Source organism: Protopterus annectens, chromosome 16.part0, assembly GCF_019279795.1.
Source record: "Protopterus annectens isolate FY-2018-M chromosome 16.part0, PAN1.0, whole genome shotgun sequence".
Taxonomy (NCBI): Eukaryota; Metazoa; Chordata; order Ceratodontiformes; family Protopteridae; genus Protopterus; species Protopterus annectens.
The window spans coordinates 559,116,666-559,144,394 of record NC_056750.1 but is presented as its reverse complement, the minus strand read 5'-3'; the positions used below and the strand labels follow the sequence as shown (position 1 = coordinate 559,144,394).

Genomic DNA, 27,729 nt, shown 5'->3' with positions numbered 1-27,729 from the left:
TATTGACCCAAGGGCATACGTAAGCCTAGCCAGCAAGGTTCCATGGCTTACGCCACCCAAGAAAGTTATTTACCTATGCCACTGTCGAGCAGAGACACAGAAGTGATCCCAAGAGTGTATTTCCTATTTCCCATCCACTCATCAAGATTTTTCTTGAAGAGTGCTAATGAAGAACTTTGCTTGACATAGATGGGTAGCTTGTTCCAGAGTATAGGAAGTCTCAGGGACAGGAATCTAGTAGTCCAGTGTGTCCTGTTTATTGTGGTGACAAGGTTTAGGTCCCTAGAGCATGTAGCTCGGAGGGATTGGGATTTCTTTAGGTGTAGCATGTCCAACAGCTTTGGCTTTGACATAGCTTTACATGTTAGGCAGAGATCACCTCAGAGTAGGCGATATGCTACAGAGTAAAGCTGGAGTTTTTTGAAGTGGTCAGTGTAGGGCATTTGTTTGGGGCCAGTAATCCTCTTTGTGATTTACTTCTGTGGCCTTTCCAACTGCTGCAGATGTCTTGTGAGGTACATTCCAAAAGGGGCATTGTACTCTATAATGGGTCTAATGAGTGATGAGTAGAGGGGGACAATGACCTCTTCTTTCCTGGATGACAACCCTTTTATGATGAGGTGTGCCATGTAGAAGGACATCGTGACTACTGTGGCGATGTGACTATCAAAGGAGAGACTACTGTCCACCTGGGTCCCAAGGTCTCTTATCATGCATTCAGTGTTAAGTAGATAGCTGCCTATGTTGTAGTTCATGGGTACAGAGTTTTTACCAAAGAAGATGACACTGCACTTTTTGACATTGAGCTTGAGGCCATGGCTCTGACACCAGGCATCTGTCTCATTGAGGCCCTTCTTTAGGATGTCCACATCATTTGGGGACTTGACTATGGCTCCTAGTTTGCAGTCATCTGCGAACTTCGTTAGCCAGAGGCCTTCTGTATTAGCCTGTACATCAGAGAAGTAGATACCAAACAGTAGAGTTCCCAGGATGGAACCTTGTGGTACTCCACTTGTCACTGCTTTGAGGTCAGATTTGGAGTCTGCAACTTTTACAGTGTGGGTTCTGTCAGTGAGCCAGTTGGCAACCCATCTTGTGATGTAGGGATTTATACATAGTTTAGTGAGTTTAGCTATAATTCCAGAATGGGGGATGGTGTCAAAAGCCTTGGCGAGGTCAAGATAGGCTGTGTGAACCACCTTACCCTCATCCACGGCTTTGGTGACTGCCTCAAAGAAGTCAATCAGGTTCAGGAGGCATGAGCTGCCTTTCACAAACCCGAACTGGGTGGGATCCAGTGTTTGGAGGTTATCAATGTCTTTGTTTATGAGTTCCATGATGATATGTTCCATGGCCTTGCAGACCAGGCTCGTCAGACTAATAGGTCGATAGTTCCCGGGATCAGTGGTGGCTCCCCCTTTGTGAAGTGGGATAACTGTTGCTGTGTGCCATTCAGTGGGCACAAAGCCTGACACCAGAAGCTTAGCCAATTGCTGAAGTCAATCATTTTGTCCTTGTACTGCAGTATCATTCCGGGTGATGGCAGAATGCTACTCAGGGCTAGGGTCATACCTGCCTGGGCTACAAGATTGGAGAGCTCTTCCATGTCTCTTTTCATGTAGTCCAGGGAGGTATGTCTCAGTTCATTCACACCAACATGGACAATGACAGAGTCATATTTGTACTTGTTGTGGAGTGACCTGAGTGCGTGGGTTATGTGGCGGATCCTGGCACCCGACAGGCAGCTGACAGTAACCTTCTCCTTGTCTAGCCCGGTGAGTGGGACCATCAGTGTGCCTGACTATAGAGTCACCTATGACTAATGTGTTGGGTACGTTGTTTTGCCTTATTGGCTGTGGTTGAGTGGCACACTGAGTCTGTGGGCTATGTGTCATTTGGGTTGTGTTGGGGGATGGAGGTTGCTTGCGTTTCTGCTTTGGAGGTCTCTGTTGCTTAGACTGATTATTATTGAGAGCCGCCGTGAATGTTTTTGTGTTACTGTGTGTGGATTTTGGTGGTGTAGATTTAGTGAGACTATGTGATGAGTGTGGTGTGGTGCAAATGTTTACCTTATCCTCATGACTGTCAAGTTCTGTCTTGGTTAGACAGAGCTTTACCTCCAGTTTGCCTAGATAAGTGCATCTCTCACAGGTTGTAGTGTTGGGTGGTAGGAGGACAGGGGTGTGTATATGAGGCAATTTCTACATTGCCTCAAGATGCCCAGATTCATCAGATAGACAGGAGAGAACACTGGGAGCTGACCCTTGGACAAGCCTGAATAAAAAACTATTTTCCTCTAGATAAGGGAGGAAAGTGAGTACAAGAGCTGTTTTTCTCTAAACAAGTGAGAAAAGTAAGTACAAAAACTGTTTTCCTCTAGGTAATGAGGAAGATTGAGTGCTGTAGTAATTAGTAGCTTATTTAGTGCTTACAAGTTCTGAATAAGTGCTGAGCATGAACAAGCAAATTTAAGTACTAAAACTAAGAATCTGTATCTGCATTAGATGAGTTAACGGAAAAAAACAAGTGCAAATGCAGGCTTTCAAATTAGAAAGTTGAGAGAGATGGAAGATTGCCCAAACGGCCAATAACTACAATTTCTGGGCCAGAACCACTCCTTATGTGGTAGACAGGTTACCTAGTGCTTAGCACTCCCATTGATAAGCTAGAAGGCTTCCCTCCAACACAGAAAGGCTTGGGGGGCTCAGAAGCTTACATACAGCAAATCTGCATCTGGAACACTAGTTGCAGGAAAGGTAGGAAACAGACAGTTTTTTTTTTTTTTTTTTTTTCAGAAAAGTAACAAAAACAGTAGTAAAAACAAATCACATGCAGTGCAAGCTAGCACACTTGAGTATGCAGCAATATTATTAGACCAAACACAGTTTAAAAAATGCAATTAAATTAAAAAGGACTAAAAGCAAGTGCAAAGAGAGTTTATTAGGTAGAATGTGGTAAAGAGATGGGACTGGGGGGAGTGTCCCAGATCAAATCTATAGTGGGGCAGGCAACTGCAAAAGCCACCAAATTTAAACTACAAACCAAAAATAGGGGTTTACCAGGCTAATGACCACAAGAGTCTTTTTAAGCCTATCCACACATCCCAAATCTCTAAGTTCTGATGCCCTTGATAAGTGCAAGCAGGGGCTGGGAAGATGAAACATTTATAAGCAGAGGCCTTGAAGATGAACCTTTTCCAGGCTGCCTGTGTCCATTAGAGACATGGGTGCCAAACCAGGAGTGAATTTCCTGTTACCCATCAAATTGTCCAAGTTGCACTTGAATTGGGTTAGGAAGGAACTCTGCTTCACATAGATGGGGAGCCTGTTCCAAAGATGGGGTAATCTCTGGGATACATACCTGTCTCTCAAGCAGGTCCTATTTATATCACAGGCAAGGTTTAAGTCTTTTGAATGGGTAATTCTGGTGCCATTTGTTTTTCAGATAAGCAGCAGGCCCATCAGAAAGTGGGGTGTGACAATGCCTTGTATGCCAGACATATATCTTCCCTGAAGAGTCTGTAGGAGACAGAATACAGGGATAGGGCTTTGAGGCAGTCAGCATAAGACATGCTAATTACACCCTGTATTCTTTTAGTGAGGAACCTCTGTGGATGTTCTAGTTGTTGGACATCCCTGATTAGGTACATACCAAAGGGAGCCATAGTACTCAATGATAGGTCTGATGAATGCTGAACATAGTAGAACAATAACTTCCTTGGACCTTTGTTTATAAGTTGCTCAACATAGAATGATTTCCTCACTACTGTAGACACGGGATAGTCAAAGGTTAGATTACTGTCTATGTGCGTGTCCCTAAGTCCCTGACTACTCAATCAACTCTAAGGGGTGTGTTGTTAATATGATAGTTACAAGGGGTGGATGATTTCTCGAAGGATACTATCATGCATTTTTTAACATTTAGTTTTATTCCATGGTTCTGACTCCAGTTGTTTGTGTCAGCCTTTTATTGGGGAACATTTGTGTCAATGTGGGATTCAATGACAGCTCCTAATTTGCAATCATCTGCAACTTTAGTCAGCCAAAGGTCATCGACATTAGCCTTGACTTCAGAGAAGTAAATGCAAAAAAGAGCAGTCCCAGGGCTGATCCCTGAGGGACTCCATTTGTGACTGGCCTGCTTGTAGAGGTGGGCTCCCCAATTCTAACTTCCTGGGTCTTGTCTGTGAGACAGTTGGCAATCCACTTGGTGAGATAAGGGTTTGTACCTAACCTCTTGAGTTTGCCAGCATATGCAGTGTGCACCATTTTGCCCTCATCCATTGCTTTGGTGACCTTCTCAAAGAAATCCACCAGGTTGTGTAGGCATGACCTGCCCTTGACAAAACCAACCTGGGTCAGGTACATGTGTGGAGGTTTACTATATCACTATTGATCGTTTCCATGATTATTCTTGCCTTGGCTTTGCATATGAGACCTGTGATACTTATGGGTCTGTAGTTTCCAATCTCTGTAGATGGCCTAGCTTTGTGCAGAGGGATGACTGTTACTGTTCTCTGTTCCTGATGCACAAAGCCTATTGGGAGGTTACAGTTAAATAGCAATTTCAGAAGGCCTGATAGGTCATGTTTCATGCTATTTAGAAAGCATCCTGGGATATTGTCTGGGCCAACTGATGCAGTGTTCTTGGCCTTAGAGAGAGCATTAAGGATCTGTTCTCTGGTGATAGCAGGGGGAGGTATTTTTATGGTATTTACTGAAAGAAGGATGAGGGGGAGAGAGGGGTAAAATTTGAGCTGAATTTGTCAGCCAGTAGGTTTGCTGCATCTTTTGTCTCAGTATAGGAGGCTCCATTTACAATGAGCTCTGAGCACAATTGTGTATTGCCTTTGAGGTTACAGACATACCTAAAGAATCCCTTGTAGTTGTCATTTTCCTTGCCCTTGTCCTGGGAGACCAAATTTACCATATATTTGGCTTTAGCAGACTTCATTTGTCCTGTTAACTGTTTGTTTACTTTAATGAGAGTGCCTTTATCCTGCTGAGTATTGCACCTCCTATCTTTTCCATGATTATTTTCCATCTGTTATACAGCCTATTGATTTTGTGATTCCACCAGGGTGGCTTGTTTTATGAGTTAAATCTGTACATTTTCCTGGAGGCTACAGCTGCCTCTATTGCAGCTATTAACATGCTTGCATAGGGTTTCTGTGAACATTTCTGCATAGGCAGCAGTGTTCTTGGGGTTTATGGGGGCTTGAAATTTTTACAGGTTATCACTTATTAGTAGAAAGCTAGCCTTAGAGAAGTTCCTGAATATTCCAGGGTTAGCTGGGGATCCAGGTTTTATTTTTACTTCAAAGGATATAATTTTGTCATCTGACCTTACCAGAGAAGACATTACACTAGGGGGTGTACAGTACTCTACCATATTAGTGAGAACCAGATCCAGTACGGTTGCACCCCTGGTTTGGTGTACTGACAATCTGGTCCAGGGAGTTTGTGTTTACAAAATCCAGGCATCTGTGTGCCTGTTTGTTCAGTGTCATATATGATTCCAAGTTAATAGTGAGGTAATTAAAGTTGCCCTTGAATATGGTATTGGGTTGGATGGTGAGTGTTTCCAATAAGTTTAAATACTCGGCATGGGTTTCCTGGGTCATAAAGGGAGAGTTATAGCTTGCAAGGAAGTGGTATTGGATTTTGCCTATGGTGATTTGAACATGGAGAAACTCAAGTGCATTGTCATGTTTGACCAGCCTTGAGGTATATGTATTTTTGATGTAAATTGAGACACCTCCATCTCTAGTCCCTGTCTGTGTAGTAGCTGGTCTAAATGAATGGAAGGCATTATAACCTTGCACTATCAGTGTGCTCTCCATAGCTTTAAACCATATCTCAGTGACCGCAACACATCAGCATTCTCTAGGGTGAAGAGAGCTTCTAGGGAGTGAAATTTTTTGTTTAGACTCCTATTGTCATGCAGTAACACCTTTAGATTTTCTTGCTTCTTGGTTCTATTGTACCCCCATAGAATGATACCAGAAACTAAGCCAGTTATTAAAGTCAATCATTCTTTATTCATATTGTGGCATCATCCTTGGAGAAAGTAAAATGCAGCTCAATGCAAGGCTCATACTAGCTTAGGACACATATTCTAAGAGTTCCATGATATCTCGCTTCATATAGTCTAGGGAGGTATGTCTCGAGTTATTTACACCCACTTGGACTATGTCATACTGGTACTTGTGGTCCAGTGATCTCAATGCATGTGTAATGTGGCAGATCCTAGCTCCTGACAAATAACTGACCGCAACATTCTCCTTACTCAGCCTGGTGAAAGGGACATCAGTGTGCCTCACGATGGAGTCTCCAATGACAAGAATGTTGGATTGTGTGGTGTCTTGTCTTATGGCCTTAGAAGTAGAGGCTCCATGACATGTGGCTTTATGTGTTGATGGCGTTGCTTTGAAAGAGTGCATTTGGAGCTGCTGAGGGTATTTGTTATACGTACTTTATCTAGGAGGTCTTTGGAGTTTAGGAAGGTTACATTTAAGTGCCTCAGCATATACAGGTCTATATGTCTGCTTGGCATTGTGTGTGATGGGTGTAATATGTGTAGTACTGACAACCTTATTGACATTAGGAGTGCCTTTATGTGAGAGCTTTGCCTCAAGTGACACTGTGTAGATACATCTCTCTCATACCATATCAGTTTTTGTTTTTTGAGAATTAACTGGTTGTCAGTAAACACAAGGCAATTTCTACATTGCCTCAGGATGCCCATAACCACCAAGCTGGTAACAGAGACAGTAGGAAAGTTCATATCAATGGAAACAAAATTGTTTTTTTTACTGATTAGACAGTTGGAGTTAGAATATAAAGCAATTTCTGGAGTATCTGGTTTGCAACTCGGGATAGAGCTTGCCACTGTAAACTAGTTGTCCTGTGTGCAACTAGCTATTGGTGAAATTTCAATCATGCTTTTACAGGACAAATGTCACTCAAGGTGTCTGTATCTATACAGGGCACTACCAAATACTTGAAGGGAAAACTAATAAGTAGACCCTGATGACTTATGGATGAGGTATTTAGGTAGATATTCTGAAGTTGGAAACCAATCAAGCAGTACTTACTGAAAACAAAAAATTAACTAGTCAAGAATGATGAAGAGGGAAATTGCTTGAATGGCTACTGCCTGGCTACTACTACTGCTGGTCTCACCACAGCTTCACTCTGCTGGAAAAGAGTGTTCCTTTGCTTCATCTCTCACCTGAAGTAAAATGTTAGCACCAATCCCAAGATGAGAAGCACACCACAGGCTGTTTGGTGATGCAGTCTTATCCCAGATGATGAAAGTGTTTGTAGGCTTGTTGTAGCCTTTCCCTATTAGATGCCTTAGAGAGCAACCAGACCAATTAGGAATGCCAAGCACAGACACTCACTGCCCAACCAGAAATAGTCGGGAATCAATGCACTCTGCTTCTTTTCTCACCAGGTGCAAAATATAAGCACAAATTCCTAACTGGCACCTATGAAGCAATTATTAGGCTTTCTGGTGATCAGCCGTCTCTGGGAAATAATGGCCCTGTTGTCTGTCTCTCACCAGAAGCAATAATCCCAAGATGGCTACTAAGAGGTAAAATGTTAGCTCTCAAATAATTGGTGGACTTGGAGTAGATGTTGCAGATTTTAAAGTTAAGGTGGAAAATGGGTTAATATCATAAGAGCTGCAGTGTGCACTAAGCAGCTAAATATGAAAGAGGGGGCAACTTAAGCTTTAGCTATCTAAGTGGGGAGCCACTAATTTTAAAACAGCAAGTTAGATTGGAAGGAGGTGGGCACTTTGTATTCTGCTTTTATGGAATATATTGGGATGACCAATAAATTAAAACAGTTGAAAGGGAGTGATTTCATATAATGATAATTTTCTGCTTACTCACAACAGCCAATGAAAGGGGAGAGGGAAGAAGATATGTGGTAAAATTAACATAAAGTGGCAGACAACTAGAATTTTAGAACACAACAGCACCAGGATGGGAGGGTGGGGAAAAAGTTGATTTTTGTGCGACTCACGAGAGACATTGCTGTGGTCTCTTTCCTAGTTTAAATATGCAATTAAAAGCAGAATACAAGTAAAACAGTGTAAATAAAACAATCACAATATACAAAGCATAAGAAGGCAATAAAGTAATACAAACTACAAGAAAGCAAAAGCCAACTCACCTTTTCCTCATAGCAAGTTGTGGCAGAGTCATACCTCCCAACCATACCGATTTACTCAGTTTTTACCGAGTTTTGAGGTCCAAATGAAGGAGTGCCACGATTCCCGAGTGGCACCCCTTCATTTCTGATTTTTTTTGCTTCGTTTTTTATTTTTTTTTAATTTATCTCGCTGTCAGAGCTAACGTCATCACATGCGCGATGACGTCAGCACTGTCAGGGCTACCAGCCAGTCGGAATTGAGCTCAAGGAGCTCACGTCATCATTTCCGGCTGGTTGCGAGCAGGTGGGAATTAAACAGCAGCTTTCCTTTGCTGCCGAGAATGGCTTTACTTTGTTTTTTTTATTTTTGCTACTGAACAAGAATGGATTAAGCTTTACTTTGTTTTATTTTATACGGTTGCTTGCAGGATGTCATTACGAGAATGGAATGAAGGCAAGGTAACAAAGGGTGTTTGTGCACCGACAATGGCTTTACCTTGTTTTATTTTATATATGCTTTTGCTGTCTTTGCTGCTGAGAATGGCTTTACTTTATTGCTGTTGAGAACAGATTAAACAGCAGCTTTGCTGCCGAGAATGTCTTTACTTTATTTTTGCCAAGAATGGATTAAGCAGCAGCTTTGCTGCCAAGAATCGCTTTACTTTGTTTTATTTTATATTGTTGGCTAGGCTTTACTTTGTATTTGCTGGCTAGGCTTTACTTTGTTTTTGCTGGCTTTCCTGCCAACAATGGCTTTATTTTATTTTTGCTGCCGAGAATGGCTTTACTTTATTGCTGCTGAGAAAGGATTAAACAGCTTTGCTGCCGAGAATGGCTTTACTTTATTTTTGCTGAGAATGGATTAAGCAGCAGCTTTGCTGCCGAGAATGGCTTTACTTTGTTTTATTTTATACGGCTGGGATGTCATGGTGAGAACAGGATGAAGGCAAGGTAACAAAGGGTGTATGTATGCCGAGAATGGCTTTACTTTGTTTTATATGGTTGGCTAGGCTTTACATTGCTCCTGAGAATGGCTTTATTTTATTTTTTCTGCTGAGAATGGATTAAACAGCTGAGATATTTATTTTATATTGCCGAAAACAGCTATGGTTATGGGATGAAGGCAAGTGTGTGTGTATGTGTGTGTGTGTGTGTGTGTGTGTGTGTGTGTGTGTGTGTGTGTGTGTGTGTGTGTGTGTGTGTGTGTGTGTGTGTGTGTGTGTGTGTGTGTGTGCATGTAAATGCCCCAATATGATACACCTGGTGGCTAGAGGTATTTAGGCTCAAACCCTGTACCTTTGGTACAGGGTAAAAACAACCTAAAGTCCCTAGCCACCACTATCTCTGAGCTTTGCTCAGAATTTTTTTTTTTTTTGCTAAGAGTTGAGAGCTATAGAGAGAAGTGAGAAATTTGTATTTCCCCATTATTGGCTTTGTTGTTTGTCCAGGCTTTTTGTGTTAACAGTTCACAGCTATGGTGAGTGAGAAGTAAGTTGTATCCCCCCATTAGTGACTTTCTTGTTTGTCCAGGTTTTTTGTGCTAAGAGGTTGAGAGCTATGGTGAGAAGTGAGAACTGAATTCACTAAATGATAGCCATTAAGTTTCAGTCTTCCTATTTTTTAAACTGCTGATTTAGCATAGTGGTATAGTGCATTGACTGTAGTGTATAGGGTTCTGGGTTTAAGACTTGCCAGTGACATGCATGGTGGTAACATATTTTATTCTAGCAACTTTCCAAAATTATACAAGCAATGTTTAAAATGTGTCTCTGGTTTTTGACCTTTTACCCCCCCCCCCCCAAAAAAAAAAAAAACTGAAATTGAAAATAAGTGTGAGAAGCTGTGCAAGATGCCTATGGCTTACACTGCTGTCATTCTGTTTATAGTTTGGGTTTAGATTGTGGAAATAAACTTTTGTAATGGAAATGTTCTGAACTGGGTAGTTTTGTAATTATTGGTTTGTGCATTTTCTTTCATTGCCTACAGTACAGCCTACTGGAAAAATGTTCATTCAAACAATAAATTTAAAATGTGCTCTGTCTAACAAGTGTGCTGTGTTATACAAGGAATATAACTTAATAAAGTCAGGAAGGTGTATCAAAGAAAAGAACACATGTATGTTTCTTGTTTTGTGTGCAAGGGTCCAATGATTTGGAAACAGCCCAAAAGTAATATTTATCCACTACTGGCCAGATGCATTTTCTCTGGATGTGGTGGGGTTGCAATACTGTTTCAATGAATGCAAGTTTCAATGGCAGAGAAGTTTTAATGCCAAGTCTATTTTCATTGTGAGACAGTATTGCTTTGTTTATCAGATGTCTGTTATTTTGTGCATTGATGTGCTAAGAAATGTAAAAATAAAATCCAAATAATCATTGTAGAAGTAAAGCAGTATGCACTCATTAGTGTTTATGGTAAATGGGGCGAAATATATAAAATATAGTCTCACCAACAGAAAAATGTCCATGTGCCGATTTCTCCACAATTCAAATGAAAGTCTGACTATAAAGCCAACTTGTTGTGATGTCAAGATGAATTTGTTATAAGCTCCAAACAAAACCCTGCATTGATCCAGAGCACTCAGGCCCCCAATTTCACAGTTTCTTTACAAGTTTTCACTCTAGGCTGTTTGAGACATCTTTCCTTCCTTCATGCAAATCCCTGTTCAGTTATAAGGAATCCAGTCCAGCTGAGCTACAATGACATTACCACTGGAATTCCACTGAGCTCCTTCCTTCACTCTTGTCAGATTTGTCATGTCTTCAAAAAGCTCACTTGTTATACAAGAACAAATTACATATTTGGTCTCAATGACCCATTAACTAAACATGAAGGAATTTCTCCACTAACACACAGCATTACCTGACTGCTCTCAAGGAAACAGCATGATCTGCATAATATTTACATCACTCAATGGTATAGCAATCTTTTAAAGACAAAATACTTCAGCATCTTGTACAATATCCACATCATATACAACATTCAATGCGCCAACATGCTTCAGTCCAAAAACTGAGGGTAAGCATACAAAGCTCTGCCTTTGACAAAAAAGTACTGGGATAGCTTATGGAGAATAAGGTTTCTTGTGTTTGTCTGAATAAGTTTCATGTTGATTCACTGCATCACCTTATTAAAGATGCTTGTGAGGCTGATTGATCTTCAGTGTGGAAGAACATCATTTGTAAGTGGGACCATGGTAGCCTACTTCCAGAAACTGGGGAATAGCCAGTTTTTAATGCAATGGTAAGAATACGGATACAGGTATTATTAGACCATTTTGACTGCACAAATTAGACTTATCTCATCTGATTCCATGGACTTCATGTTTTTGACCTTACTTATAAACACGGGTAACCCTTCTCGATGCAATTGTGAATGGCATTGTTATAAAGGGAAATAAAGCAGATGGGGTTTCCCTCTGTCACCTAAAATTTAATCCAGATCTATATTACATTGTGTTAGCTCTAGCCGTTACCTATGTTATGGTGATACCATTTTGCAGTAGCAAACTTACATTCCTGCATTTTGCCCTTCATTTTTGAGAAGTGGTTGTAGGAGGCATTATTATTATTATTCTCACCTGTCATGATGACATTTTTATCAGAAATGAAACTTTGCTACTTTTGTTAATATTAAGGAGTTCTTTTAAAATGGACTTGGCTTTAGCTTCAATGGATTGGGTTGATGGAAACTAGAAGGCTTTGTACTTGTTTGAGTTCATAACTCCACCATTTAGGTTTACAGCAGAATTTCCATTATATTTATGCCTCATGGAGGTAAATTTATCAATGTAGTTATTGTTTTACAAAGTTATGAGTGGCTCACCAGAGGAGTAGCTAGGGTGGGCTGATAGGCACAAAGTTTTAAGTAACACAGTAAGCAGATGCTTCAACGCACTGGCAGTCAGAAGTGAAGTGCTTTAGTACTCCATGGCAAGTGGCTTGCTACAGTTTAACAACAAAAACTTTAAAAAGAGCTTTTTTTGATCCTCAAACCCAAGCAGAGGAGCAATTTTGTTTGGTGGGGGGGTTGCCAGGTTCCAGAGTACTTCTGCCACTCACCAATCTTTGTGAAGGACTGTCATATACAGAGTCCAAGCTTAGTGATGCAAGGTAATTGTTCACTAAACACATTTTGTTATAAAGGTAGCCGTCTGCTGAGAAATTAGTATTTCAGTAACTAAACTGGACATAATTCTTGAACTACTTCACATTTTCAAATACAGTTTTTTAAGTACCAATGGACATAGAAGGGTGGCACATGAAATATCCAGAACTTATTAGATCTGCTACATTTTAAATCCAGCAAGACAAATTCCTTTCATCAGTTCATCCAGCCAGCCATCCCTCCAACTCCAAGTTTATTCGGTGGATGTTTTGGCCAGTATCCCCCTATGGAGCAAGTTAACGTTCATGTAAATGAAATGAGTGGATGCTCAGAAGCAGCGATATTACTTACCTGTGCAGCTAAAATATAACTTCCCATTTGATCCAAACCCTGACTCCAGCAAGGTGTTCCTGAAACAGACTAATCCATGTTGTTTTACAATAACTCTGCATCATAATACATTTATCCAGTCAACAGAAGTTGTGTGGTGCTATGGAGAGACATTTATACAAGTACAAACATATATACGTATACTTCCGCAAAGCCCAGGAACCCTGCCACAGATAATGGATCGAAATCGCTAAGGTTCTTAGCAGTGTACTGTGCATTCAGAACATTTGCCCAGCATTGATTTTGTTACTTTACTTCAGACTATAACACTGCAGCTGGTACAGCCTCTCCAAACAAGCTCAGAGAGTGACATTTGTATACTGTGCCTGTCAAATATCTCCCATTACGAGGTAGATCATTCATTTTAGATTTCTAAAATCCTCTGAACCATATACAGGAAAAAGATGACTGTATACACTTCCCAGTGTTGCTTTTAAATTTACGATAATATGATGTTCTGCATGCTGTAAGCACTATGAATTGTAGTGCTTTTGATTCTAAAATACTTTATTTTTCAAGTGCATTTTGGGCATTTGTCATACAGAATGGTAAAAAAAAAGGTGAGGTATGCTCTATATCAGCTGTGAATATTAAATAGACTATTACTAAACATGCAGGTACCAGTAATAGCAAATGAAAATAATTTGCTTTACTCAACTTCACACTGCAATTACCTGTAGCTTCTCAAGAAGAAGGCATTTTCAAATTCCCAAATGATCTGAGGAACTGGGTAACCAGACGCAGAACAGGTGATTGTCACATCTGCTCCTGTGACAAAGCTCTGTGAAATGGGACTGACAAATGCACGCGGGGCCTCTGTTAAAGAAAAAAAACATGATATGCACCTTTCTGAAGCAGTCATGAAGGTATAGTCATGTAAAAATATATATTTTTTATTCCATGTAAGCTATATTTGTATACCTGGCCCATCTTACCACTGAATTATTACAAAAAATATCAAAACACTTAAAGTTAGGAGTCTACAAAATATATTAATTCTACATTTTAACTGATTTTAGCATGAAATGACTCACTTCACCCTGAATTTTAAAACTGGGGAGTAACATGTAGAAAATCAACCAGTTCATAACCTGTACTGCTGGAAAGTAACACTGTGTGAACATAAATGAGTCAGGCATGAACAAATGTACTTCCTAAATTTAATAATGTATTTAAAGATATACTTTAGGGAGAGCTGGGTGTTTAGTCTATCACATGTAATTAGTCTAAGCTTGCAATAAATATTCCAGAATTCAGAAGAAAAGAAAATTTATCATCGACACAAACAGAAGACTCGGACTTTGCAAACTGCTGCTTAAAACATTTTATTTTACTTTTCTATGAACCTTCTTATAATGTAATCATGGAAGAATCTGACATGCTGACAGCAGAGATCCAGCTGCAGTTTCATCTGGCAGCATGAATTTCACAGCACTCGGCAAGAAGCTGATTTTCTATAATTAGTGCATAATTCCACTCCTAAACAGTCTGATTTTAGTAATGAAGTCTGAATAAGCTGATAATGTTTCTCTTATACACTTAACAGGTTGAAATTAAATTGTATAAATAACTTTCAAAAAGTGGTCACACTATCATTTGTTTAGTAGAAAACTGTCGTGTTGACATCATGTATGTTGCATTCAAAGCAACAATGTTCCAAAGAGTGTAGTTTAGTGTCATAAATGATAGAATCTCCCTCAAGATGAACGTCCTTGACATTGCCAAGGACAATGTTCTAGAATCACAGAATACCACATGTCCAACTAAACTGTGCTGATGTACATAGGGAAAAATATCAAACAAAACTAAAAGGATCCCTAACAGTAACTGAACTAATAAAAATGATCAGGCATAGTTCAATATGCTTGCAGTACTGGTATCATGACCACCACATGATGTGGAGATGAAGACATTTTATCTGTTTACACGTCACAACTGACTCCTGCAGTGACCCTACAAACAGCCAACATCAATCATGGAATTTATCAGTACTAAAGAAAACGTGTGTACTCTGTTTATCCTTTCATGCTTCAACAGTAAATTGTTGCCATCTACCCTAGAGTGGTCTTTCGGGTCTGTGTGCTCAAGTGCTGTAAATTTCCTTTGATCTGGACTACTGTGTTAATTTCTGTGCAGAGGGCAGCTTTCTAGACTCTGCTTCATTCTTCGGCCTGTTGTCTTAATTTAGATGCCACTAATCTGAATACCTAAGTCTTTGGAATGTGGACAGAAACTGCAACAACTGATGAAAACCTGTGTAAACACAGGGGGACATGCAGACTCTGCAAGACAGTACTCCAGCCAAGAAGCAAACTGGAGAATATCTTGCCATTAGGTAACAATGCCACTCACTGTGCTACCCCCTACATACATTACACATGAGAAAAAAAGCACAGCTAGTAAATACTGAAGACCTACATAGCACAAGATTCACTAACTTAAAATGTCACTTGTCTCAGGAATAAGGTACATTCTTGCCTGAGCATTAAAAAATATATTTGCAGAAAAAAAATCAGACAGAGTTGCCATATATTCAGCTGTTCGGGGGGGGGGGCATATTAATCAGCTGAGGTAGATTACTACTAGCATACCCCTCAACTGTCCAGATTTTCGCAGAATGTCCACATTTTTGCCACATATTTTTGGTCTGTTCCTCACAAATTTTCTGGTTCTCTGAGAAATCACAATGTTTAAGACACTAAATAATGATATTCATTTCAGTTTCAGACTTCACATGCTTCAGAAAATGCATGCTGACACAAATCTTGTTATTCTAGTAGTCTTCTAAGTTTATAAGAGTAATATTTAAAATGTGTCCCTATTTTTGGGCCTTTGTCCCCCCATTATTTTTGGCTTTGTCCAGATTTATTGTGCTAAGAGGTTGAGAGGTATGATTGCTAGCTAACTACTTGGAAATCAAATGCTGGCAAAACAGATGCTTAATGATTGCAAACCATATAATAAAGCATTATGTACACAAACTACAGATTAAGAATTACTAGGTTAGACCGTTGGCAATCATGTAAGCAGGTTGTAAAGATGTCATGTAGTGCAAACAAGATATAGTATTCACATGAAAATTTACATGATCTTCTCGAATAAGGTGCACAGTTTGGAACTGTGCATATAAGTTAAGGTTACGTTTTCCTTCATTAAGTCTATGCTAGACTAATAGAATGCCACAATGCAGGAAATACTATGGCAGACCAAGTTCATGGAAACTGTATTGAAGAGGCTATATGTTGGTTTATTCGGGTCACTTTCCACTGAGACCCAGTAAATCCAAGTCTTAATCCAGTGAATGTCTTGAAAACTATACACAGTGACATTCACAAGGACTCAGCATAATGCAGAAAGTTTAGCATGGAAATTTTCACATTGTGCTACACCTAAAAATTCATAGACCACTTTATTACTGAGGTTTTCCCCTTGTGTGTGTCTAAGTATCTAATGTAATACTCGAGAGGAGTAGCTAATACTAATTAGCCATGAGCTACCCCTCAGAAATGTCCATGACTCCAAATTTGCCCAAATGAGAGTTTCCTAGAATCACTCAAGTCAAGTAAAACTTTTCTGTATGAGTAAAAAAAAAAGAAGGGACTACCATAAAAGCCATGGCAGTCACCCACCCATTCTTACAGGAGTGCCCGCAGTAAGTAAGCTCAGTGAAGATGTGGGGTAGAGGATCTGTTAGTATGTTTAAGTGCATGGACTTTTATGTGCGCGCGTGTGTGTATATATACATGCTGCACTAGTATGTGTGCAAATGTATGACTGCTTCTTTGAGTGCGATAGTGTGTGTGGGGGGGCATATTTGGTGATGAGTGGATTTGGGTGTATGTGTAGGAATGTCTGGGAGAGCAAATGTGTGTGCATGGGTGCCTGAGTGTGCTAATGTGAAACTTGCACCACTAGGAAAAAAAATAGTACAGTCAGGTCTAACAGTGCTAGTGTTTAATCTGGAGATATGGTAACATGCCAAAAATCGGTCTCTCTCATTGCATCTATACCTACCTCTGATTTCACGCTCTTTTGCCAACTCACTTTAGAGAATAAGCAAAAGAGGTACGGACTTCTCTGAATCTTAGGGAAAATGCAAACCAACATCAAGCTTTATTAACCAAGTGGGTGCAGTAGGTGATGACACCTGGATAGATTGAGCGTAGGGGTTGCCCCTATATAAAATAGTTCTGTATTTTCTAGTCCATTCACAGGATCATGTTGGAATTATTGGTTCATAGGAGGCTACTAGGCTATTGGCCCTGAGGCCTTTATAAGCCTAGCCAAGAGTGTAGCCCATGTTTAGACAAGTCATCACCCAAAGCCCCTGTCCAGCAGGGACACACATGGAATCCCAGGGGTGTATTTTCTGTTTCCCATCCAGTTATCCAGGTTCCATTTAAAAAGGAATAATGAGGTACTCTCCTTGACATGGAGAGGGAGTCTATTCCACAGATGGGGGAGTCTCTGGGACACAAATCTGTTCTGCCAACAAGTTCTATTGATATCATAGACCACTTTGAGGTCACGTGTACAGATTGCTTGAGTGGAGCTTGACTTGCAGATATGCAGCAGTCCCATCAAGGTGGAGTCTGAGATTGCTTTATATGCCAAACAGAGGTCACCCCAGAGGAGTCTGTATGAAACTGAGTAGAGGGATAGGGCTTTTAGCTATCTGTGTAGGGTAGATGTTTGATGCCCTGGACTCTCCTGGTGAGGACCTATGTGGTGTTTCCAACTGCTGCATGTGCTTTGTGAGGTACATGCTGAAGGGGATGCTGTACTCAATAATTGGCCTTATAAGGAAAGAATACAAGGATGTTATGACCTTTTTGTGCCTGGATGAGATACCCATACTTATGAGGTGGGCCATGTAGAAAGCTTTCCATATAATGGAAGCAACATGGTGGCCAAATGTCAGGTCACTATCAACCTGGGTGCCCAAATCCCTCATTACTGATTGTGTACTTAGGACATTGTTATTAATGTGATATGTGGGGATGTCATTCTTCCCAAAGGGGATGATGATGCATTTTTTGGCATTCAGCTTGAGGCCATGTTTTAGGCACCAATCATGTTTGGGTGAAACCCTCTTGGAGGATGTCCACATCACTTGGGGAACTCATGACTGCACCCAGCTTGCAGTCATCTACAAACTTGGTCGGCCATAGTCCACTGGTTTTGGCCTGCACCTCAGAGAAGTATATCTCAAATATCAGAGGCCCTAAGACCGATCCCTGGGGTACACCACTTGTTACGGGTCGACTGCTTGAGGTGGCTTCTCCTATGTTGATTAGGTGGGTTCTATCAGTGAGCCAGCTGCTAACCATTAGGTAATGTATGGATTGATGCCTGGCTGAGAGAGTTTATCTACTATGCCTGACTGGAGAATATTGTCGATGGCTTTGGCCAGGTCAAGGTAGGAGGTGTGCACTGCCTTCCCCTCATCCATGGTTTTGGTGACTGTCTCAAAGAAGTTGACCAGATTTAACAGACATGACCTCCCCTTGACAAAGCCAAACTGTGTGGGGTCGAGTGTTTGGAGGTTGTCAATGTCCCAGTTAATGAGGTCCATGATAATCCATTCCACGGCCTTGCAGATCAGGCTAGTTAGGCTGATGGGTCTATAATTTCCTGGATTGGTGGACACTCCACCTTTGTGTAAAGGGATGACAGTGGCTGTCCTCCACTCAACTGGGACAAAGCTGGTACTCAAGGCTTTGGTTGAAAAGGGTGCCTAATGGTGCTGCAAGTTCATGCCTGATTTCATATAGGATGCAGCCAGGGATGTTATCGGGTCCCATGGAGGGTGTATTTTTTGCCTTTGACAGGGCAGTGATGACCTGTTCCCTAGAGATAAGGAGTGGGGGCAGGTACTGGGGATGTCCTAATTTACCGATGGGGGGGGCAGAGGGGAGAAGTTTTCGCTGAATTTGTCAGCCAGTAGATTGGCTATATCTAAAGCATTTGTGTATGTGGTGTCCTTGGCCACCAGTTCTGAACACATCTGAGTGCTACCTTTGAGATTTCAGACATATGTGAAGAAGGCCTTATGATTTTCTCTAGTAGATGTGGCCAATTTGGACTCAAAGTTGGCTTTAGAGGATTTCACTAGTGCTCTTATTTGCTTGTTCAGGGTAAGGAAAGACTGCTTCCAATTGGGCACCTGCTCCCTTCTTGGTCCTGGACAGTAATTTTTTCCTTTTGTTATACCGTTAATTTATTGCAGATGTCCACCAGACAGGTTTAGTTTTCCTTGCAGAGGATAATTTTGTCCCGTCGGGTATTCCTGATTCAATGCATCTATATAAATGCTCGTATAGTACTTTGATGTAGATTTGGACATTGGTGCCAGTTCCTACAGTGGAGGTTGGGGCTGTGAAGCTGTTTATACCATCCCTCAGGAGGGTGTAATCAGCTTTTCAGAAGTTTTTTTGTTTGACCCTAGCTACGGGGGGGTCAGGGGAGATGATGACTTTGAAAGTGACCGCTTTATGGTTGGATCTTACCAGGGAGGATGATACTGTAGGGGTGCTGCAGTGGTTACTCATGCTGGTTAATACCAAGTTCAAAATATTTTCACCTCTTGTGGAGGTATCAACTAGCTGTTCCAAGGCATTTGCATTGATAAAATCGAGGAATCTCTGGACATTTGTGTTCTGGCATGAGCAGTTTTTCCAGTCTATGGCTGGGTAATTAAAGTCACCCAGGATCAGGGTAAAGTGTTGAATCTTGATAGATTTGAAGAGGTCCAGATAGGTGGAGTGGGCATCTTGAGTCAAATTTGGGGGCCTGTAGCTAGCTATAATTTGAATAGGGGTCTTGTCAATGGTTAACTGCACCTAGAGTGTCTCTTGTGCGTCATACTGTTTGACCAACCTGGAGGTGTGTGTGTATTTAATATATATTAAAACCCCATCTCCTTTTGTTTTGCTACCCACAATTTGGGGTCTGAATGTATGATAGGATGAGTAACCAGGTAAGGCTGGAGTGCTCTCCACAGCTTTGAACCAGGTTTCAGTGACTGCACAAAGCATCTTCCAGGGTTGAGAATGCTTGCAATGAGTGCAGTTTCATGTTTAGACTCCTAGCTTTTAACAGCATGACCTTTAGTTTGCATTTTGTTGAAATTTTTAAGTTGATAGTATTGACCTCATGACTTTTCCTAAAAAAAGACACTATGGGGAAACAAGGGCCTTTGCCAGAAGTCTGAAGCCCAAGTCAGACTGATGCAGGCCATCTCTAGCAAAGCATCGTGGTCTGTCGATCATACCTTCCCAGGCTATCAGGTACTGGATCCCCACAGAATGACACAAGAAACTAAGCCAATTGTTAAGGTCAATCATTTTCTGTTTGTATTGAGGCATTACTCTGGGTGATGGTAAGAATGCTGCTTAAGGCTAGGGACATACCTGCCTGGGACGCATACTCAGCAAGCTCAATCAGGTCTCTCTTCACATAGTCCACGGAGGTACGATCAAGTCATTCACACCAACATGGACTATGACAGAGACATAACAGTAGCTTCTTTTGAAAGGCTTAAGTGAGTATATGATATGGTGGATTCTGGCACCTGACAAACAACTAACCGTGATGTTCTCCTTATCCAGCCAGATGAGAGGCACATGTGTGTGTCTCACAATGGAGTCTCCTTTGACTAATATGTTGGGTTTATGATTAGGCCTTAGTGGTTGCGAGACACTGATGTGTGGAGGGTTGTGGAGTTCTCATGTGTTTTTGCCTCTGAGGTCTCCTTTGTTTGGGTTTGTTTTTGAGGGCCTCCACATATGTGGGTGTGTGTTGTGTAGTTGTGGGTGGTGTTTGAGGTGTAGTGATTGTGTTGACAACCTTCTCAGTGCCAGATGTACTGGGTTGTGAGGGAGAGAGGGTAGACTAACTTCTTTATGTAATTGCATCTCTCACAAATTGTGTTCCTAGGTGATAGTAGTAGATCGTTGTCTGTGGACATGAGGCAGTTGCTACATTGTCTCAGGATGCCCATATAGACCAGGATGGCAGGAGAAGACATAGGAAACTGTCCATCGATATTTGTCAGAATCTGAGGAAGAGAGCCAGGGAGAGCTTAGGGGTAGCCAAAAGCTCAAGTGCTTAAACCGAAACAGGCTTAGACTAACACTTAAAATTTAAACAGGCTAAAAACAGCAGTAATAAATGCAGCAGAGAAGATGCAATTGAACACTTTAGAGAACAAGTAGCAGAAAAAATAAGATGAGATAATAGAGTTGGAGGAGGAAACACAAATACTGTGAAAGCAGCAAGCAGCTGAATAAAGTTTTTTTTTTGCTTGTTTAAGTAAAGTGGAAAGGGAGAAAGGAGGAACAGAAGATAATTCAAGGTTAAGAAACAAACTAAGGGGGTTGGGCCTTCTCAAATGTTCTCTGTATTAGGTACAATGAAGTAATGACATCAGACTGGGAGGAGTGTCCCAGATCAAATTTACAGCAGGGGCAGGCAACTGCAAAGCCACCAAGTATAAGAACAAGACACCAATAAGGAGGGAGGGTGGGAAACTATGCTACAGCTACTAGCTACACTATTTTAGGCAGAAAACCCTGCAGAAATGTTTATCACAGCAGAAAAACAGCAGTGAGCATCTAAATGAAAGTTTTAAACAGATAAAGGAGCAAGGAGATGCTAGAGAATGCTTTTAAGATCATAATGAAACAGTACTCAGTCACAGACATCCTACACTCAGTAAACAAGCATAACTGAGTACTTGTTCTGACTAAGCTGGCTTGCTTAATAAAAAGGCTTTCAGCATATGTCGAATAAACAGAAACACAGTTTTACAGTTTTCAGGAATTCAAGCACAGAAAGGGTCCTTGACCTTACTAGGTCATTGTCATATAAAAATAAGCTAACAGGGATTAATGCATGCAGAATAGGAATGTTCTTTTAGGACTGCTTTACAAATGTCTTGTTTCCCATAGTATAAGGTGGTATAGGAAGATATAACTCATGCTTTTTCAACTATCATAGGATTTTTAACATCTACCTAAGTTATCACCAACTGTGGTAAACATAGCCTCAATGTATAGGTTCATATTGCTAAGGAGATGTTGAGGACCATACCCTGGACCTCATATATGTGTGAAGCCATATCCAATGCATCACTCAAGAGGAGTAGCTAATGCTAATTAACCATGGGCTATCCCTCAAAAATGCCCATGGCTTCAAATTTGCTTGACTGAGAAACACTTAAGTCAAGTAAAATTTTTCTGTACGATTCCAATAAAGCATTTGCTGTATCCACTGAGTTACATTCCCTTAAAAAAATCCATTAAAATTCCCTGATCAGGATTTAAAGCCAGGCTGTGGAGGTGAGTGCGCCAAATTCTAACCACTAGACCACCAGGGTTCCTCTATGAAGGATAGCACCAAGGGGGTGCAGTGTCATCCCCAGGGCTGTAAAATGGTGCCAGTATTGAAACACAAGATTACTTTATGTAAGGGAAACCTGATTCTGATGTCAGCCAAACAAGGAAAGCTAGTGAAAAGGCAATGTGTGCAAAAACATTCTTTTACGGTGTCATTTAATCCAAAAATAACACTCAAGTTTCAAATATGAATTAATGCTGTCACGCCAATCCCACTTGTTCCTGTTATCATCCTTAATGAAGTGGTATTATATGAGTTATGTAGAAATCGGTTCCAAGCCACCTTCTCTTAAATACCAAATAAACTATTAAATTCAGGGGCATTTGTATTCAGGGGCCTAAGTTTCCCAAGATTGTACTGAAATAATTCTGTCAGTGGGACTGTGATCTCCATGTTATAGCTCTATTACAGTTGTTCCTATTTATGACCATACCTTTCAGGACCAGGTCCTACGGTTATCTACCCTTTACAAGACAATGTAATGCTCTTTCTCTTGTTCTCTCATTCTCGCAGAAACACACCGACAGAGCCATAGCCAGCAATTCTGATGCTTCTGTTGTTCCCTAATCTGGTGACTCCGCATCTTTTTAAGCTAAGAAGGGAAAAAACTCCACTAACTCATATTTCTTTTCCGTGGAAAAAATATCTTCTTTTCTTTTTAAACTGTACTAAAATGAAGACTGTTCCCAGGACATAATGCCCTTTCAACTAAATCATTGCAACCACTGCCTTAGCCTGTGCATGGCACACAGGGTAAAGTCCTGACTAAAGGCCAGGCAACCTGAATCTGGTATTTGATTGGACAGGCAGGGAAGATGGGCATCCTAGGTGGGAGGAAGGAGACGCACCCACAAACAAGCACGCGCACACACACACAACACAGAATTTGATTTCCCCTGGTGGAGATCAGGGAAACAGCATTACAGTGTCAGGGGGCTTCCTGCAGGTGGGTAAAATGTCCTGCTGAAGTCAGTAATTTGCAAAAGTGAAGGTTAGTTCATAGTGGCCCCCTCGAGTTGGATGTGCATAAAAACTGAGAGAAATAGGAAAAAATATTTCCTAGGCAGCAGTATGATACTGCCCCAGGATGCCTTGGCAGCAGTATGATACTGCCCCGGAATGCCTCGGCAGCAGTATGATACTGCCCCAGGAGGCCTCGGCAGCAGTATGATACTGCCCCAGGAGGCCTCGGCAGCAGTATGATACTGCCCCAGGGGCCTCGGCAGCAGTATGATACTGCCCCAGGAGGCCTCGGCAGCAGTATGATACTGCCCCAGGAGGCCTCGGCAGCAGTATGATACTGCCCCAGGAGGCCTCGGCAGCAGTATGATACTGCCCCAGGAGGCCTCGGCAGCAGTATGATACTGCCCCAGGAGGCCTCGGTAGCAGTATGATACTGCTCCAGGATGCCTCGGCAGCAGTATGATACTGCCCCAGGATGCCTCGGTAGCAGTATGATACTGCCCAGGATGCCTCGCTAGCAGTATGATACTGCCCAGGATGCCTCGGTAGCAGTATGATACTGCCCCAGGATGCCTCGGCAGCAGTATGATACTGCCCCAGGATGCCTCAGCAGCAGTATGATACTGCCCCAGGATGCCTCAGCAGCAGTATGATACTGCCCCAGGATGCCTTGGCAGCAGTATGCCTTGGCAGCAGTATGATACTGCCCCAGGATGCCTTGATCTCTTCACCAGCCATGATTCATATGTAATGCAACTCTGGGGGACATTAAAGAGTTTGGTAGATCTAGCACAGGGAGCAGATTTTGGTCAGCTATGAAGAAACTAAAAAATAGCTCAATAAAACCTCTGTCTGAAGTACCAAGGGTAAAAGAATCTATCCCCAAGATTAAATTATGCATATAAAACTCATTCCAGAAAAAGTATTTATAAAAAGTTTTAGACAGAAAATCCAACACATAAAGAGACATTAAGTGAAGAAAGAGAGAGCGTAATGTGAACAGGAAGATGCATGCCTTTCTCTTAATGGTCACTATTTTCTCTGGTTCTTTATCCAATAATTTGTGGTGCTACCTTGTATTTTATTAGGGGCAGACCAACTGCCACATTCAAAGGTTTATATTTCTTTAGCTTCCATTGTCAAATAACAGAGGATCATATTTTCCAAATGGCAAATACCTGGTATTTGCATGGAACAAATTACTCAGCCACTAAGAAGGCTGGCATAGTTTGAGCACACATGTATCTTGTCCATTTTCCTATTCCATGGCAATTCTAGTTGACCTTAGTAATCTCCAACAAAACTCTAGTTAACATAAAGACTCTATAAAAACTATGAGGCTATGGTTATGGCAAGATGAATATTTAGATTGGATTACTGAATTAAGTGAAATGAAGTGGAGATTTTGAAGGCTGACCACTAAATCAATAAACATTTTTGTACAACAGTGAAGAACACTAAACACATTTAACTAAAGCTAATTTGATAAATTAGTTAGAAAAAAGCCTTATGCACTTAGACCGTATGACCAGCCCTTATACACTTAGACCGTATGACCAGACCTTATGCACTTAGACCGTATGACCAGACCTTATGCACTTAGACCGTATGACCAGACCTTATGCACTTTGATCTTATGACCAGACCTTATGCACTTAGACCGTATGACCAGACCTTATGCACTTAGACCGTATGACCAGACCTTATGCACTTAGACCGTATGACCAGACCTTATACACTTAGACCGTATGACCAGACCTTATACACTTAGACCGTATGACCAGACCTTATACACTTAGACCGTATGACCAGACCTTATGCACTTAGACCGTATGACCAGACCTTATACACTTAGACCGTATGACCAGACCTTATGCACTTAGACCGTATGACCAGACCTTATACACTTAGACCGTATGACCAGACCTTATGCACTTAGACCGTATGACCAGCCCTTATGCACTTAGACCGTATGACCAGACCTTATGCACTTAGACCGTATGACCAGTCCTTATACACTTTGATCGTATGACCACATTCATTCAGAGGGAAGACTTGCTGCTGTAACTCTTGGACTTTGTAATCTCCTAGTTCGTTCAGTTTCTTGATCCTTTCCACATGTTCGGTCCTACAGTTACTGAATGGACTGTAATTTATGTAAAATGGGTAGTCACATAGATAGTCTGGTCAGGACATAAAGGAAAAGCACTGCAGTGGGATAAGGAAGAGTACTGTGTACTACTGAAGAGTTTCTTTCCTGAAGGCTTGCTGTTACAGTGGCACCTCATCTAAGTGTAACATGTCTTTGGTATCACCTTAATACTCGGGCAGTAAACCAAGTAGTGTGTCACCCCATGTTTAGGGATTGGGTACACATGGGAGTATAATTTGTAAACCTACCATTCTAGAACCCAGCCATACTTCTGGCCATACTGTCATACTTACTGACCTTTAGGAGCTCTTGGTCACTCTGCCTCATATGTCCAAATGACAACTTCACATGATTTTTAAAAGGAACATTGCTTTGAAAAATACAGAAGTTGCAGCCACTGTAATGGAATCACATTTAATACACAGTTTTTTTTTTTTTTTTTTTTACCATACTTGTTACAGCAAAAGCCATATTATTAATTAACTAATCTAGATAAAATCTTTTTGTCTAGCAATAATTGCCTGCTTTGGCAATCACAGTAAATTACAATGTGCAGCCTGCCAGCCACTTAAGACTTTTGATAAGAGAATGGTATTCATCATTCATCAGGCATGAAGGATACAAAGACTGTCAGTCTGCCTAAAACCTTTTGTTCGGTCTTAGTACAACCTGAGCTGTCTATGCACATCGAAAAGGAACAATATCTTTCTCCCCATGTCCTGGAGGTTTGTAAATAAAACTGAGAGTTAGATGCCCTCTAAGTGCCAACTCTGAGGCAACTTTATGCACAAATGAATGACTGGTCCTAAAGAACAGACTGTCCTTGTGGAAGGCCACTCAAGGTACCGTGGACATTGAGGCCTGCAATTTTGAAATTCTACTACCTGAGGTGAGAGTTTTCCAAAAAAGAAACTTATTAGCTACAAAAGCAGGCAGTTCAAATAGTTCAAGAGTCAGTTTCTTAGGGAAAAAGTTTAGATGTCATTAAGGAAGCACCGTTTGCCTTGGTGGTCTCAGTTGTAAACTACCTATTAAAAATGATTTTGTATAAGGTACGGCAGCCTGGCAACCAGGCAGAAATGACCGCTGCATGTGTACTAATTAATGTAAAACAAGGTCCATTTTCAAACAGAGTAGAAAGGCAAAGGGGCATACTGGAACACAGCTGCCTTGGCATAGATGCAGTTTATACTTGAACTAAAGTGAAAACTGGCTAAATTAGACAAAAAGCATTTCCTAGTAGTAGGTTTTATGGACATTTTTAGGATCCAAAAGACTCTCAGGAAAAGACTTCTATTTCAGAATCAGAATGCTACTTCCCAGGCTGCACTTAGGTTTGTAAATATTAGGGATTCTTCTTGTTGGTTATAAGACTGCAAAATAAGTAGAATAATCCAGGGGCACTGATGCTCATTTCTGAACAGCGAGAACAACAGCGGTCTCTGCCAAAGGGGAAAAACCAGAATCAAGCTAACTTTGTCCTGTATACTTTTCCTCAGCATCTTTGGAATAAGAGGTAGAAGAGGAAAGATGCACATGAGGCTGTAAGGGCAAAGATAATAAAATATGAAAAATGTTACTATTGCTTTCAAAATGAAAATGTATGAAAATCTGTTTGCTGTACTAGAGCTGTATCAAATTAAAAAAGGGTGTACAAGAGAAAAGAAGCTGCAATGTACTCGCCTTTCTTGCCTTTTCAATAAATTGTAATATGTGAAGGAAATATGTATTTCCCATTTTGAAAATATAGGGGGACTTAAAAGTAAAACTACACCTTACTCATAAAATGTTTGTAGTGTTGCAAAGTCTGCTGCTTAAAGATACTGGCTAAGTCAAATGACAATGATGTTTTTCTTTGGAAAGTAGCTTGCCAGGGACTCATATGTATGTAAATGTGAAAACAGGAAAGTGTCTTTTAAAATTCAACCTAAAGCCAAACAAAACCCTGTTTAAATAAAGGGAATATTAATTTGTGTCAGTTAGTTAAGAGTTACTGGCTGCTGAAGCATACTTGTGGAGTTAGAACTCAAGTTATATGATACTGCCTGTATGGACTGTGAAAATTCAGCTTTGGACTTAAAAGCTAGGGCTAGTAAGGGCACAGCAAAAAAACAGGACAAATGCAAATGAAAAAGCTCAACCTGGGACGTATCTCAGCAATGCAGGAAACTCTGGATGGAGCAGTATGACAAGCATCCAGAAGCTGCATGATATCAGAATTTAAGAAATATATTCACAGAAGTAAAGACACTCTAGAGCGTTCATTTGCTAAGAAGTACAGAACTATAATTTGAATATAGAAAAAATATTTAACCATCAGGAATTCTCACACCGTAAATCAATTTAGCAGAAAACTGGAAGAGTTGCATCCAGAAATGTGTGTTCTTCCTCAATATGAGTTGAATACCTGAGAAGCTTGAAAAGGTATACTATTCCACTAATCTGAGGTCAATGAGGAAGAAGCCTTGAAGGTATGCAACACTTCACTTTGAAGGAGTAGTACAGGGGCATAGCTGTCTCACAGCTCTTGGTACTTCATTTCAATTTCTGGTT

General features: G+C 40.9%; 1 protein-coding gene across 2 annotated transcripts in view; it reads right to left on the bottom strand.

Moving 5' to 3' along the window:
• Window positions 1-27,729, bottom strand: part of HMCN2 (hemicentin 2) — a 2,554,053-nt gene that overhangs the window by 1,989,854 nt on the left and 536,470 nt on the right. For both annotated transcript variants that reach the window (XM_044058392.1, XM_044058391.1), the window contains exon 12: window positions 13,337-13,478. In XM_044058392.1, coding sequence (XP_043914327.1) covers window positions 13,337-13,478 — 142 coding nt within the window. The remainder of the gene's footprint in view (window positions 1-13,336; window positions 13,479-27,729) is intronic.